The sequence below is a fragment of the Oreochromis aureus genome, linkage group 20 (assembly GCF_013358895.1).
Source record: "Oreochromis aureus strain Israel breed Guangdong linkage group 20, ZZ_aureus, whole genome shotgun sequence".
Lineage (NCBI taxonomy): Eukaryota > Metazoa > Chordata > Actinopteri > Cichliformes > Cichlidae > Oreochromis > Oreochromis aureus.
In genome coordinates, this window is record NC_052961.1 from 22,698,568 (window position 1) to 22,715,171 (window position 16,604).

The window sequence follows — 16,604 nt, forward strand, 5'->3', positions numbered from 1 at the left end:
TCATCCTAACTGTTCTTTCATATCATATAGTTTCTAACAGGAGAAAAGAAATGTAAACATTTTAAAATATAAATGCATAAAAACTATAATGCATCTTATTTTGGGGAAGTAAATTTTAATTTTATTCCAATAGATCTGGTTAACCTGTCAAAATATCTATATTACGCAAATATATTTGCCAATTTCTTCCGGTATTCTCATTTGGTCAGTGGAATTTTTGCTCATTAATAGCATCGTCATGTGTTTGGGTGATTTTAAAGGCAGTCAGAGACAGTGTCTGAAGAAGATGAGGGGTAAGCGCAGGGTGTCACTACAGGGAGAGAGAGCACAGAGACTGGGGAAAGACTAGTAATAGACTGGCTGGGGTAATGGTCATGGCAGGGATGAGTGGAAGGTGGGAGGAGGTGGGGTGGGGATTTGAGACAGAGGCGGTCGGGGTTAGAGTGAGCAAACAGCAGTGCCAGAGGCAATAGCAGCGGCTGGCAGCGACTGGTATACCAGTCAACCATGAAACACACACTCACGCAGGCTCTCCCACCCCTTCTTCTCGCTCTAACCTGCAGGTCCAGATATCCCTGTCTGGCCTGGTATAGTGGCAGAGGCTGTGGCACCGGCCCCTGAGCTGGACCCTCCTGCCACTGAAGAGGGTCCATGCCGTGCAGTGTGCCAGGGCCTGCTGATCTGGGCGAGGTGAGTCAGAACCTGTTAACATGACTGGTGTCCCCAGTCTGACATGCACATGTGCACATAGATGTTATGCAAATCTATGTGTGTGTGTGTGTGTGTGAGTGAGTGAGAGAGAGAGCGTGTGTGAGTGAGAGAGACTGCTTTTCCTTCTTTCCTGCCCTTCCAACCCTGCCAGCACTCCCTTTCCTCTCATCCAGATAAAATCCTTTCAGACACAAATTTCAATTATTCACCTCATCCAAATAATGCCATGTGACAAGAATTATCCCTACTGTAATAATCCACTTAACTGGGAAAGAGCAGCTCATCAAAAAGAGAACGGAGAAAAGGGGTTGGAAGTGAGGGTGGTGGTGGGACTTGTCAACCAGTCTCGAATCCCTCATAACAAGAATTTCTTCCCTTTTTTGAGGAGACAGTCTTGAAGCGCATTGGGATGATGAAATTGAAGTAAATTGAAAGAAAGCCTGGGAGAATGCTCCCACAATCAATAACCCCAGGATTAAATTAGCCTTGGCATGAAGGGATGATGGGGGGAAGATGAAGAGTGAATGGTGGTGAATGACATTGAGACATGTAGGCTGAACAATACAGCACTTCTATAACCTGCATGCTGTGCCTATACAAGGACAGTGAGTGTACCTGGGATGGATTCCATCCCACTTAGCAATTACCAAACATTCCTGGTTATAGTCATCGCTTGGGCCAAGCATGCCTTATAAACACTCTGCACATTACTGAAGAGAAAAACTGACATTTATTCTTGTTAAACACCACCTTATAACACCTTTTTGAGGGACCAACAACTTCAAGTGCCCTTGGTGTTTGCATAGGAGACTACATGGCGAAGAAACTCCAAATTAGCGACTTTCCTGACCCAATTCTGACACAGACTACAAAAAAAGAAGGATAAACAAAGAACAACAAAGATGTGCAGTCAAAGTTTTATGCTATGCATGATTAAAGAAACTGTGGAACCCATTGCTGCTGTTAAAATAGACCATTTTCCTCTCTAAAGACCAAGAACATAAAGTATACTCTCATTACAGCTTGGGGACATCATTGTGATGTATAAAGTGACTGTCTGCTAATTGGAAGCCTTTAATACTGGATCTCCCTGGGGAATGTGTAATACAGCCAAATAAAAGTCTTTAAATTATCAGATCTTAGGGGGGGGGGGGGAGAAAAACCATCATAATCTTCCTCAACTATGCATCACCAGATCAAGCCAAGAAATTAGAAGATTTTCATTCTTTCAAAATCGCACTAATACTTGAGTTTTTGAAAAATCCACACTTCTGAGCACAAGTATTAAGAATCACAGCGTGTGCCATGTGAGAATATCTGAAATATTATTTCCAGCCATTATGATACCCTATTCATTGCTTTTTGTTTTCTTTACAGGAAATGTAATTTAATATTTGCATCGTTTGATCCAAGCTGCTATTTCTTTCCATCTCTCACTTACATTACTTACATTAGCTTCATTTAATGTTTTTGTGGTTACAGTCAATGTTTCCTTACCAATAATTCATGTAATTCAGACTAAGGAATAAATTCTTACCAGTTCTTCTCTGGGGCTACGTGCTCCATCTTTTCCAGGCAGAAGGCCAGGCTGGGAACATAAACAAACATTTGTATTAGAGTGCCATCTAGTGGAAAACAGAAGTAATGTCAGTTTGAAGCTTGGTAACTATGGTCGCCCTTTACAAGCACACGGTATGTAACGTTGCTGGCTTTATCTATTAAAGTGATAGTATTCGGTTATTCAGGTATGGGACACTTTTACAATAATAGGCCTCACGGCTTCTTTCAGGCATATCAGCAACATTTATGCAAAGTGCTTCAGCACTCTTTCACATTTTGGCAAATTTTTGCAAACTGATCAAGCAACTCTTACACTTAAAAATTGTTTCGTTTATTAGGATCCCCGTTAGATACAGACTGAACCCTGTCAGAGCCTGTGTGAAGTACAGAACACAATATTATCTGCTGCTAGATCCTGATCAAAACTGCCTGAATTTTGGGGATAATTTACTGTGACTGAAGTTACTTCTGTGGTGTCGGGTGCATAAATGTGAGCAACTCTCGTGCATTTGAAAAGCTTTTGGATGCATTGTGCTGCTGTATGATTCTGCAGGTATGTAATAAACTCAGAAGACAGAGTTCTAGAAACAGCTGCAAGCATCAAACTAACTACCTACCTAACTTCCTGTTAGCTTCTGTCAAAAGTTAACTACAGTCATAACTCAGAAGTTTTTAACCTGTTCTCATCATGGTGAAGAGTTTAGCTTCATGCTGTACTCCATAAACATTTCCCTATGTACAGTAACAGATGGGAAACTGTAGAAATTGTGAAGAAGGGAAAATTCACAACACAAATAAGTTGATTGTGGAAGGGTATCCATTTCACTGTGACGTTTATGGAGCAGTGCTTGTAGTAGAATGTGGACAGATTTTGTTCTATGGGCAGGAAAATAAATAAATAAAAAAGGCTATTTGTCATTTCCACAAGATTGGGAAAGAAAACATTAATGATATAAATGGACTGTTTCTTATATAGTGCTTTTCTATTTGAGCACTCAAAGCACTTCATTTGCCCATTCATACAAACACTTTTTTCTAGGCCTTAGCACTTTCTATGGAACATTCACACACATTCTGATGAACACATTAGAAAGCAACTTGGGTTAGGAAATTGCTTAAGGATACTTTGGCAAGCACACTTGAGCAACAGTCTGTATGCCTACAATTAGTAGATGAGCTGCTCTAACTCCTACGCTACAGTTACTGTTTAGAGAATTTTAAAAACAATAAAAATGTATTTAAAGTGTTTATTGTAACTAAGCAACTCACACAGATGAAGGGGAAACAGAAAAACTATTGTAGACTTGAACAGGCCCATGCCTGTAATGTGAAAAAGCTTCCAGCCTTATGTCACGTTGAAACTTTTATTAAAAGTGTCATTGCTACTTATATAAAAAGTAACGTCCAAACATGAAACCAGCAAATTCAAGTGGAGTCAGATAAATATTTTAGAATATATTTGAAAGCCTACCAACTTACATAACTAGACTATAGTTATAGCTTGACAGATTCTTTTACTTCCAGAAATAATTTGCCCACACTGAGAAATTTGACCTGTCTGCTACGTGAATGACATTTTCAAAAAAGAAAAAAAAAAAGTACTGAACTGGCACATGTCAGCATTCATTTGTAGATTTGTAGAAATCTGTTGCTCATAAACTGAGTGATAACTTTACAAGTACTTGTAAATACTGTCAATCCACACAAGTTCCTTGACTTTATTAGTTTCTGCATTTGGTAAACACTTTCTATACACTTATAGCCGTTAGCTCTCAACTATGTACATAAAAAAAACTTTTATATTTCTCTACAGCATATATAAACATCTTTTTTTCTGAAAACAGCATCTCAGCTGTAGCAACAAAAAGTACAGAAGTCACGGGTGACATACATGAATAAAAACCTTCGGTGACATTTGTTTTCGGGGGCCTGGTGAGTTCAAAGCCAACACTGTGACTGCAACCCAACAGAAACCATCAGGTTTGTTTGCCTACACTGACCTTTGAGTTGCACCTACAGTTATCTGCACACAGTAAGACGAGGCTACACGCTCAGATGCAATTGTACAGCTGCATCGTTTGATGACAATGGCAAATCTAGTAACTATGCCCTATTATTTTCGACACAATATGGCAACTCTAAATGACGCCCATTCCTGCCCACTTGTAAACACACTCATGTCTCAGTGACAACTTTTGACTCGTAACCTAGCTAGCATGCTAACTAGCAGGCATGCTAATCTCTAACTTTGTGAGCATTTCCAGGCACGTGATGCCAACGTTAAGACATCTACAGCCCCGAAATATCTAAAACAGTTCACTACCGCAAATAGACATTAAAAAGAAACCGCTTTTAATGCATATAGAGACCTGTGTTGTTGCCTCAGCTTGGTCGTTGGATGCCATCTTCTTCTTCTTCTGTTCCTTCTGCCACACTTCTTATTCTGGTATATTTCTACCACGCAACATGCTTTAAGATGCACTGCTGCCTCCTGCAGGTGAGTAAGGGACACTGCAGGATGAGTCTCACTCCAAAGTTTCACTCCCCATTCTTACTGTCTGTTATTGAAACGCTACAATATAAAAGCACATCAAGTTCGGTTTCAGCTTCCTCATAGCACATTCTCATGCTCACACACCTTCAGTAGATCTTAGACTGAGACTTCTGCGTGGTGAATGTTGATGACTGTCTTTCTTTCACTGCCAAGAAAACTTATTTTTTGTAAATTGTTTTTATTTGTTTTGTCTGTTTGTTTTGTTTTTGTCATATTAGAGCCTATTCTACCTTTAGACTTAATGTCAGCTTCATCATTTCCTCAGCTGAACACACCCTTGCGCCTAAAGAACAAGAAAAAAAATCTATACAACAAAGCCAACAGTTTAGTCACGAGGTGTGGTAAGTCCCTACTTGTTGAAACGGATTTGCATTCAGCCACCAGATAATAGCTTAATATGGCTTTGCCTGGGGCCCCTTCAGAAACCACAATACTTAATGAATTCACAGCAAGAAGATACTACTTATTTACTCTATTTCATAAATAAGAAAAACAAATAAATAAAACTATAAAGTCATTTGCTACAGCAACCCCCTAAAAGTCAGACCCCAAAATGCTAGACTTACAGCATTAAAAGGGATTGTTTCAGGTGACATTGTGATGTAAGTGGTGCATTTTTGGACCATATAATGCAGTCTTCTTTCTCTCTCTTTAGGGGTTGCCACAGGAGATCATCTGCCTCCATTTCATCCCATCCTTAGCATCATTTCTGTCACACAACCCTCTGCATGTCCTCTTTCACTACATCCAAGAACCTCCTCTCCGATTCTCTTCTTTTCCTCTTGCCTGGCAGCTCCATATTCAGCATCCTTAGTCCAGTATATCCACTTCCTCTCGTCTGCACAATGTTCAAACCATCTCAGCCTTGCCTCTCTAACTTTGTCTTCAAACTGCTCAACTTGAGCTGTCCCTATCATGTACTCATTTCTAACTTCTAGTTTCTGATTTTTAATTTCTGGTCACTCCTAATGAAAATCTTAACATCTTCAATTTTGCTACCTTCAGCTCGGCCTCCTTTTTGTGTGTGTGTGTGTCAGTGCCACAGTCTCCAAAGCATACAGGTCTCAGTGCCATTTTATAAACCTTTACTTTCACCGCTGTTGCTATCCAACTGTTACAAATCATCCCTGATAATCATCTCCACCCGCTCCACTCTGCCTGCACTCTCTGATTTGGATGGCTGAACCTAGGTATTTAAACTATTTAAACCCACCCCCTTTTCACTATCTGTACTCTTGGTGGTTTCACTGTTACACAAACACACATTCTGTCTTGATTCTACTGACTTTCATTCCCCTTGTCTCCAGACCATACCTCCACCTCTCCAGGCTCTCTTCCACCTGCTCCCTAGCTATTTATTTTCACCACGCAATTAACCAACCAAATGTCTTTAAGAAAGAAAAAAAAAAGAAGAAAGAACTGGACTCCACTGTCAGGCCAGACTTTTTGGTCGCCATCTAGCGGTCTCTTGCGGTAGTCCACCTTTAAAACAGCTTTAAAACAGGAGCTCCTCTGAAGGACATGCTATTATTCTCATATTTCTTATGCCTAGAGCTTGGAAATAGTTAATAAAAGATTTTTTTTTTTAAATACACTCAAATTAGCGCTATAGAGGTTATAGCGTTATATTCAAACTGTAGACACAAACGCAGTTCTTTCTCCCGCGTTTTCCTGTTCGAATTGTTTTTTTGTATGTGCTAAACTACATATCCCAGATTCCATAGCGGCGCGGCGGCAGTTCCGTATTCGAGGATAGTCGTGGTAGTTGCTGTCGGTAATTGTCAGTATTAAGGTAAAAGAAAGCACAAAACCTGCTTCTCTAAACGCAGACTAGAATGACGGATAAACCGTGTAAGGTGTGTAATTTCACACGACAAAAATCGTATGGGGTAGTAGCTCTTTCCATAGATGAGCTTAAGGAAAAAGGTAAGTTGTCATGACTTTACATTCCTGAACTTTATCATGCTAGAGCTTCTCTTTAATGAAAGCTATATATTCATTAATATTGAACGGGTGTGTGACAGTTACGTGAAGTACCGTCTCACGCAGTCAAACGTTGTGGGTGCTGTATTTAAATGTCATTTTAGTTTGCACTGGTGCTGAGCGCTAAAAGCGGGGTTCTCTTATTGCGAAAGTGAAAGAACTTCATATGTTCAGTGATTTTTGAGAGTGTTGGGAGGCACCAACATTACAGCTGAGGTGATTATTGCTATTGCTGTCGATAAGCTTACTTATCTAGTTGTGTGTGGTAGCAGCAGCAGAAGCAGCATCTCCATTTTTATCCATCGTGTTTAAACTTGCAGAAGCTAAACATGAAAAGTCATTGCTCTTCCTGCTCATTCCTAGAAGGCTAGTCACCAGGCGTTGCCCCCAGATTTTTTTTTGCATTTTTCTCTGTTTAATAAAAGTGTTTCTACGTCTTTGATTGTTATATGTGTCAGCAGAGCTTGGAGGAGACAAGGCTGGGTCCTTGATTTTGACGCCGCCTACATGAAGATACTAGAAGTGTGTTTCTGATTCTGATAAAGTCTCCTGTAACTGCCAGTGACAAAACTAGGGTGCTATCTGAAAACCCCCCTCTTGGTTTTGAAGCTAGCTTAAAGTTATTAATTGCCTGTATTCCTATTCAATATACATAAATAAGTACTCTTATATGAAATATTGAGCTGGGGCACTATTAAACTAGAGGTGCTGATTTATAGCTGTTAGAAAACATGTACAATTTTAAAAGGCAGTGGAAGTAAGACATGTTTTGTATTGCAAATAGGAGCAGCTCTAAAGAAAGGGCTGTTGACTCTTTAAATGGACTGACTTGTTTGACATGTGGAAGTATGCTGAATCACCTGATGAACAGGTGGTGTCTGAGGTATTACTGCTTTGAATATTTGGCTTATGGGATACACTAATACTGATTGTTTTCCTCTGAAATATGGGCGGCACTGTTGCCTTACAGAGAGAAAGATTATTGTGCGATCTACTGTACAACATAAAGCGCCTTGAGGCGACTTCTGTTGTGATATGGCGCTATATAAATAAAATTGAATTGAATTGAATTGAATTGTTGGATTTGCTGGTTCCCCCGCCACAGTCCAAAGACACGCATGTGAGGTTAATTTGTTATGCTAAACTGGACTTGCGGCGCATCTTTCCACAACAGTCAGCTGGGATATTGAATCGGATGGATGGATAAACACTTTGAAGTATAAAAATAATCTGGGACACTCTATAATATTTGTAGTTTCTCTGTTCTTTTAACAGGTCGACAGTGTCTTGGGTTCAACTCCAGTGACTCAGTCACAGTGGTCCTAGAGAATGATGGGACAGTAGTAGAAGATCAGGCTTACTTTTTGTGTTTACCCTCAAACACAAAATTCATGCTACTGAATGACAAAGAGACGTGGTCTCCACCTTGCAGGAGTAAGCAGGTTTACTTTTGTCTGACATTTTTCTGCATCCTTTTTATCATCAATCATTTATATCCTGGGAATGCATCACCTTGTGTTAATTTGATATTTACTTTTAGTTGATGGTGGCACAGCTTGGATGGCTAGGGATTCTGTGTTGCTGGAGACTGATACTGTGGACAGCTCCAGTACTGTAGCACCTTGGTATGAACTGGCTCAGCAGCTGAAGCAGGACCTGACTAGCATTATTCTCATGTCTGAGGCGGACCTACAGGTACCAACATTATATGTCAAGTATAAGAAAGTGATAAACGCTCTTTCTTTGTCACTATTTTTAATCAAATAAATAATAGGTCGGGCTAATGGGATGTTCTTTCTGCTGTCAACATGTGCTGTTGTCTGTGTTTAAGTGTGTTAATCAATCTAAAAATAGGAGCCGCGAATTGTATTTTATTGTTTTAATTTGCTTTTTCAGACCTTAGTGGATGCCCCATGCCCTGAACTAGCCTCTGCTCTGGGCTTCCAAGAGAAAAAGGCCCAGGAGCTCCAGGAGACGCTGCAGAGGGTTTTGGATCGAAGAGAGCAGGAGAGGCAATCCAAAGAATTGCTCCAGCTTTACCTGAAAACTGTGGAGCAGGAGAACAGACAACAGGAAGAAACAAGTCAGCCTTCTCAGGGAGGTACGGCTGTGTCATTTTAAGGTGGTTGCCATGTTTACTGTATGGAAATAGTTTGTTGAGATAAATGTATGAAAATCAGATTCCCTGATTATTGTAGTGTGACACGGATACACAATATAAACTCTGTAACAAGTTAAGTCTTGCATAGAAAGCTGTTTCTGTGTCATTATTCAAGCTGGGATACAGAAACTCTGTGAACTACAGTACTGTGCAAAAGTCTGGAGCCACCCTTTATTTCTTTATATTTTGCTTCCAGTGAGCCTGACTTTTTTGTAATTCTTCTAGGTAGCCTTGAGCAACAGTTTTTCCAAGGCTGAAGCCTTGAGCTTCAGCTTTTTTGACATTTTGCTTTGTGCATTGGCTGTTTTTTGTACTCATTTTCAGTGCAGTCCTTGTACCTGACCTTTTTTAGGGAAGGTTTTCCTCTGAGAGGTTTGTTAAGCCACTTAACACTGACCTATGAAACAAGCTTTAAAAGGCGCCTAACTCGAGGGATGAGCCAGCGTTTTGTCTACACATAACAGACAGCATAGCAAAGTACCAATGTTAAATTGAATCTTTGGGCACTTTGTTACTAACAGTGTGAGGCAAAAACACATAATTTGTTTCCTTTTTTTTTTTAGTTGAATCAATGAAAATGCCAAAGGTAAAAATGTGCCAACATGGTGACTGCCAAAAACATGCCAAACCTTTGGCTTTTCTTAGCATGGTGTGCATTGTGTTCTTAAAACATTTGAGTAAACTGGACAGTTGGAGGACAAAAGAAGTGGCAAAGTATCTACCGCAGATGAACAGTCAATGTAAGTCATGTCATGAAGAAATAGAAGAACAAAGCAGAGAGCTGACACACACAAAGAGATCAGGGCTCGCAAAATTTCAAAATCCCTGGTAGCCCTTCGGGCAGGCACTCTTCAGTTTGTGGTAGCCCAAAATAAATTTAAGTAGCCCGAATAAAAAAAGAGGGCAATTTTTTGATTGATGTTTTGTTTCGGAAACAAAACATTAATCAAACATTGTTGAAACACAAATTACAACATTGTATAAAAATTACAATCATCAACTCAAATACTTGGTTCTAATTGAACAGAAATTTCTATGAACTTGTAAGAACTGTGTAGACCATGAATCAGTCTGTGTCAGGTCCTGAATTTGAAATTTCCACTGAAGTCACAGGTAAGAGGTAAGTGGAACCAAGACCTAGGACATTTTTTTTTTTGAAGTTTGCAAAGACTGCTAAATTTTGCCAATGGTAGTTCACTCTTTGCAACATAGTACGCTGTTCTAAACAGATTTTTCAGGTTTATTTTTAGTATGTTATTTGCAATTGGTGTTTGTTCTGGGAAAGATATTGCAGACTGAGCAATAATGCATTTCTCATGGGTTCTAATGGGGGTCTTTCTTAAAATTACTGGTCCCAGTAACAAAGGCGCTTGTCGACTCAGAAATCGAGGGAAAACCAACAACACAACCGGCAGAACATTGTTTTTTTTACAGGGGTGCACATAAGTGGTCCGCAGGTGCGCATTTGCTGTCAAAATAAAAGACGCGCACCAGATAAGAAGTTGCAACGCGCGTTTGCGTACATATTAAAAGGCACTGTTTTTGTCCGATAGAGTGGGATTTTCACGGCATATTCTGCACCACATCTCTGTGCGTTCATCATTTCTTTGAAGCCAGCTCACCTCCTGCAACCACTTTTCCGAGAATACGCGCTTCTTTTGCGGTTCGGACTCCTTCTGACATTTCTTTGGAGGTGGAGGAACACCAAAGTAATTGCTTAAAGGAGCTTGCTTCTTCATCTTTAAGAGTTCTAAACAAATGTCTGTCCTCCTCCAGAAAATCTTATGTACGCAAACGCGCGTTGCAACTTCTTATCTGGTGCGTGTTTTTTATTTTGACAGCTGCGGACCACTTATGTGCAGCCCTGGTTATTTAGCTCGTCATATTCCAGCCACAGAAATTCTTTTGTCCATGAAACCATAAAGCTGCACTTTCTTTTTCCCTCATAGTCTGATTTGTCATAACTTTTCCGTTTTGTGGTAGGCTTTTCTTTGGCTGTCACTTCTTCACCCTGACCTGTCTTATTTGGCTCAGCAGAACTAAAATATATATCCTGCTGCTTTTACACAAGCACTCACATAACGGTCAGCGATTCTCTGCGCAATCAACCTCTCACATGTTTAAGCTTGCTGTGGGAGATTTCACTTGTCACGTTTGAATGGTAAGCTAATGAGTGATAAGACGATGTCAGAGGAATTGGTGCGCAATTAATCGTCACTCACCAATCAGTGCTGCCGCTCTCTATACACAGTTCGCGCGATCTCAAAGTGAAAGCAAAAAACAAGCGCAAATTCAAACGCGATTTCAATATGTCACATATTGACAGTGGTTCCCCAATGCCAATGACACAATTACCCAGCTACATTTCCGAAAGAATGCAAAAGCAATGACATATATTTTTCCTTCCTATGATAGCCCGACGGGCAGGGCTGAGATAGATTTTGGTAGCCCGACTGGAAAGTTCGCTAGCCCCGGGACGTCGGGCTAGCGATTTTGCGAGCCCTGGAGATGCTTCTGAGGTGCATCAGTTGTTCCATCTACTGTTCACAGAAGCCTCATCAGGCATGGTCTCAGTGGAAGGGTGGCAGTCAAGAAGCCATTCTTAGGGAAGGGAAATTGGGAGAAATGGGTGAGGTACGCCAAATTATTCAAGAACTGAACTGAAAATCAACAGGCAACAGGTCCTATGGAGTGAATCTGAATTTGAGATTTTTGGTTTATATTGTCATCAGTGTCCACAGAGGTCAGGAGAGGGGTACAAAACCGAGTGTCTGCAGCCGTCTGTAAAACACACTGGAAGCTCTGTCATGATTTGGTGCTGCATTTTAGCTCGTGGGGTTGAGGATCTTGTCAAAAATGATAGAAATATGAACGCACAAAAGTTAGACTTTGATCCACCATGTAATAGTGTCTGAAAAGAATCAGAATACTTTAATAATCCCTAAGAAAATTATGTGGGTTACATTTGATCCAAGACAGTAACAGTAACAGACTAAACTAATTAAATAATACAATATGTTACAAAGTTAACAAATCTAAGAAATAGCACTAACAAATACAAATCATTCAATTATAAATATCAAAAATATTACAGAGGTGAAATATATATGATTGGTATTTCCCTCTAACCCAGGGGTGGGCAATTCCAGGCCCCGAGGGCCGGTGTCCCTGCAGGTTTTAGATCTCACCTTGGGTCAACACACCTGAATCACATGATTAGTTTGTTACCAGGCCTCTGGAGAACATCAGGACGTGTTGAGGAGATAATTTAGCCATTTAAATCAGCTGTGTTGGTTCAAGGACACATGTAAAACCTGCAGGGACACCGGCCCTTGGTGCCCACCCCTGCTCTAACCTGTGAACTTTGTCATTTGCTATTTTACTATACGGCGTGTGCAAAAGGGTGTAACTATTGCAGTGTTTACAGTGTGTTAGATGGAGGAGTTGTACAGGGAGATGGACACGGGCAGTAATGATTTCCTGTGTCGTTCAGTGGTGCTTTTTGGTAATCTCACTTTCTCACTGAACGTGCTCCTGTGACTGACCAGCACGTCATGGAGTGGGTGGGGGGTATTATCCAGCATTGTCCTTATCTTGGACAACATCCTCCTCTCAGACACCACCCTAAGGGAGTCCAGCTCCATCCCCACAACATTACTGGCCTTGCGGATCACTTTATTGACTCTGTTGGCATCCGTGACCCTCAACTTGCTGCCCCAGCATGCAACAGCATAGAGGATGGCACTGGCCATAACAGACTCATAGAAAATCCTGACCATTATCCAACAGATGTTGAAAGACCTCAGCCGCCTCAGAAAATAGTCTGTTTTTAATGCAGTCCAGTTTATTGTCTATGTATACTCCAAGGTATTTATAGTCCTCCACATTGACCCCATGGATTGAAACAGGGGACAAGGTTTTCCTGGTCCTCCTGAAGTCCACAATCAATTCCTTGATCTGATTGTATTCATTTTTCAGCATGACAGTGATCCCTGCCTAACAGAGCTCAGGTTATGTTGAAGAGCAAAGGTGGTCAAAGTCAGTTTTTCATATTTTACTATGAAAATGGAAAAAGGAACAACAATTTATTGAAATGTGCAAGCATAAAAGGAAATACAGTATGTGTTTTGAGACAGGCTGTGGTAACAAAGTGTCCAAAGATACAATTTAAAATTGATGCTCATCTAAGATGTCTGTTATATGTAGACATAACATGCATAACTCAAGATTCATCCCTTGAGTGAGGTACGTTTTTATGACTGAATAGGTCAGTGTTATTATGTGGCTTAACAAAAAAAACCCATTTATTTGAAAAGGGTGCTTATACAGTTCCCTCTGCGTAACAAACATGTAATCAATAGCTGTGATCAATATGCATGAATACACCCAGCAAAATAATCAATATAGTCCCATGACTATGAAGCCCTCGAGATAAGTAATGGCCCCAGATGTAGTTCTTTAGATGAGGGTCAAAGACATCACTGACTTAACTTTAGCCAGCGAGGAGGGGTGGTCAAATCAGGAAATTTGAGAAAACAATAAATGTGAAAAGTTAATCATACATAAACTTTCTCTATATTTAAGAACAAGAGACATAAATTGACTGGTTCTTATGTAGCACTTTTGTACTCTGCCTAAGCACTCAAAGCGCTTTATACAACATGCCTCATTCACCCATTCATACAAGCAGCTTTTTTATTTTGATGCCTGTTTCAATCTAACATTAACACACATTCAAACACAGAAGGGCAACAAAATAAACTAAACTAAACTTAAAATATGAATTTTTATTTCTAGGTGAGGTTCAAACAACCGCAGATGTTATTAGTCAACATGTGTTATTTTTCTGTCTTAGTTTATTTGTTATCGGTTCATTCTCTTAATTTCTCATGAGGGAAGAGCTGCACTTCTATCTTTTGGTCACTAGGTGGACCTGTTGTTGTTGTTTAATAACCCCACCTGAAGTAATGATTTACTATGTTTAAAATGTTTTGAAATGTGTTGAAACCCGTTTCAATATCTCAGGTGCTGGGGATGTGGACGTGCCGGATGGAATGGAGGTGGATTCTGCTTCTGGATTTATGTCCAGGACTTTGATGGTCCTGAAAGGCAAAACATCGCCAGAGACCAGGCTTTCCACTGGAGATCTGCAGGTAGCCTACTCACACAACTCTGATTAAGCCTGCCTCAAAGCATCAGCAAATAAAAACACCCCAAATGTGTACTTTTACGTTTATCTGTTGTATTGTAAATGTCGCAGAGAATCCATTCTTTCTGAGAACTACTAAGAAGTTCAAACTGCAAATTTAGACAGGCACCAGCGAATGAGGTGCATTTACATATCGCAGCAATGTGGGGCAACTCCCTTCAATGGTCCTTCGTCATCACATTCCCACGTCACTCCTTCTGCTGTAAGGCTTGTGTCGTAACACACCCCAGTGAGTCTGCTGCAAAAGGATCAAAGCAAGCATGTGAAACTGCCCATCCTGACACACTTAAAACACGCCCCTGCGTCATCAGTTCTGATATAATCCCATTTACTTTAGGTACAGTGTAAGCACAAGACTTTGTCAACCATCTTCATTTGCATTCATAAACTTATGTTAGTAGGGCAAGCCAGCGTATCGCCTCATATGTTCCCATTTCCACTACATGGAGCTCCCTTCTGTGTGTCTTTAGATGGTAGTGGCCAGAGGGGTGGAAGCTATGGAGCAGGTGCTGGGCTGGGACAGAGCGAGGACGTCCGCGCTGCTGCAGGCCTGCAAAGCTGAGCTGACCGCACGTCTCCAGCAGATTCAGGCCGTGCAATCCATCAGGAGCAACACACAGCTGCGCGGCAGCCAGCAGTCCAGCGAGAAGAGGAAGGAGGAGGAGGGCGCAGAAAAGCCAGCCCAAGGCGGCAAATAGGCCGAGACTCTACCTGAGCACAGACTGATAAGAATTCACACTACCAGCCTCAGGGCCAGCAGAGTGGGATTTTTGCCCTGCGTTACTGATAATAACAAAACTGCTGGAATACATGAATCCCAAGTGTTGACACTTTGTAAGATTTCAAAACCACTTGAATGCTTTTGCCTCAAGAGGAAGCCGGATGATTAACACAAGTCATGTTTATCAAAGACATTAACCACTTGGATCTATTTTTTTCTAACTGGCTTCTTATTTTGTGTTTCATGCTGTGAGAATAACTACAGATAAACAAATCTAAACTTAAAGCTATAACTCAGTATTTGGGGAGATTCTCCTATTTCCAGCAACCTCGCTAGTTGACAGAAAAGTTGCTGCGCCTCTAGGCCAAAGTCCAAGGTTCACTGTTGTGTATTTAAATAAAATGGGTCTTCTCATCTAACTCACATTTATTTGCTTTATCGTAGTGAAAAAGTTAAAAAAAGATGAAGAACTGTTGTTTTAAGGCTGCCTGTTACATTTATAGTCACAATTACACTATTTTTTTTTTAAATTTTGCCTTCTGCTGCCCCTTAAACATTGCTATGATTGAAGGGACACACTGCATTTGAGATTTTAGATCTTTAGTTTACATATAGGTAAAAACTTACTTTTAATTAGTTAGAGAAAGCTAAACACATAAATTAGCTTCTGCTGTTTTAAAGTGAAAATCTGGTATCCAGGTCATCCTGATATTGCCTTGTTAATGCATTTTTTTTAAGTCATATTTTTTAGCTATTTTTGGAAACTGCATTAAAATTCAAGGAGTTTTTTAACAAGTGTGCTGAAAAATCTTGAAATATTTGTCAAAACTGTGCACCCTAATGTGAAATTTCACTTTGTGATGTTTTATGGAATCTTTACATGGAGGAAAGAGGAGAAGAAATACCTCATAAATAATGATGAGTGCAGAAACGGGAATAAATACAAAAGTGGGGGGGCAAAAATTGGCCAGATATATTTGAATTGGTTTCACAGACACGTTCATTGCTTTAATAATAAAAAGTTAGATGCATCTAAATTCATATGACCCCCGTGTGTGTGACATTGTAGCTTAGTTTCATATTTGACTTGCGTAGATCCAGCATCACTCCATGGCTGCTCTGTTACATACTCTTGTGGAAGTTCTGCATGAGTCTGCTGGCAGTGTGATGTAAGAGGGTGTCGACAGCGTGTGCAGTGTCCATGTGACTCATGGGGATGTATCTTTTCTCATGCCTGTCATCTGTGTGCTGAACAATGAGCACAAATGACGGATCTGAATTTGCAGAAAGACCTCTTCTTTTTCGTGTTGTGGCGAAATTACAATGTCACTGCCAGCTTGTACTTTCATATTAGATACCCTTTAAGCGCACCATTTGTAAGCAGCTTATAATTACTCTGTATTGTGTCCATGTATACCCAAAAAAATAAAAAGTTGTGCCTTAGCTCATCAGCAAGAAAAACTGCAGGTTGTAGGAGGCTGTTTCATATTTAATTTCCACAAGTAGCTAAAGGAAATTGTGTGTGGTGGTACATATTTATCCATGTTAAATGGTGGAGGAGGGATTTTTATTTTATTTTTTCATTAAATGTGCCTTCAGACTTTCCACCGCGCTGTTGTCCCACATTATTGTGACAGATATTGAAAGCCTTTAGAATCCAATACAATCCAAATGGGGGAAAAAAAATACAGTTCAGTACTTTTGA

The 16,604-nt window shown here is 40.3% G+C and overlaps 2 protein-coding genes across 3 annotated transcripts in view; one reads left to right on the top strand and one right to left on the bottom strand.

Moving 5' to 3' along the window:
* pex14 (peroxisomal biogenesis factor 14) overlaps window positions 1-4,747 on the bottom strand; it is a 44,887-nt gene extending 40,140 nt beyond the window's left edge. Inside the window, exons 1-2 of one of the 2 annotated variants that reach the window (XM_031726446.2) lie at window positions 4,641-4,747; window positions 2,249-2,299 (exon numbers count right to left, since the gene is read on the bottom strand). In XM_031726446.2, the coding sequence (XP_031582306.2) occupies window positions 2,249-2,299; window positions 4,641-4,676 (87 nt within the window). In that variant the 5' untranslated portion in view covers window positions 4,677-4,747. The remainder of the gene's footprint in view (window positions 1-2,248; window positions 2,300-4,640) is intronic. The other variant, XM_039604681.1, reaches the window with a different exon arrangement.
* Window positions 4,748-6,556: 1,809 nt separating this feature from the next.
* On the top strand, window positions 6,557-16,504 carry dffa (DNA fragmentation factor, alpha polypeptide). Its single transcript, XM_031726482.2, has 6 exons — window positions 6,557-6,751; window positions 8,084-8,242; window positions 8,349-8,503; window positions 8,705-8,909; window positions 13,995-14,122; window positions 14,649-16,504. Exons 1-6 carry the CDS (start codon window positions 6,661-6,663, stop codon window positions 14,874-14,876), a joined length of 966 nt encoding a protein of 321 aa, XP_031582342.1. The 5' UTR covers window positions 6,557-6,660; the 3' UTR covers window positions 14,877-16,504.
* Window positions 16,505-16,604: the final 100 nt, after the last annotated feature.

Coding starts and splice junctions, on each gene's coding strand:
- dffa (XM_031726482.2), top strand. CDS start 6,661: ATGACGGATAAACCGTGTAAGGTGTGTAATTTCACACGACAAAAATCG. Junction 6,752..8,083: donor AGATGAGCTTAAGGAAAAAG/GTAAGTTGTCAT, acceptor TTCTTTTAACAG/GTCGACAGTGTCTTGGGTTC. Junction 8,910..13,994: donor AAGTCAGCCTTCTCAGGGAG/GTACGGCTGTGT, acceptor TCAATATCTCAG/GTGCTGGGGATGTGGACGTG.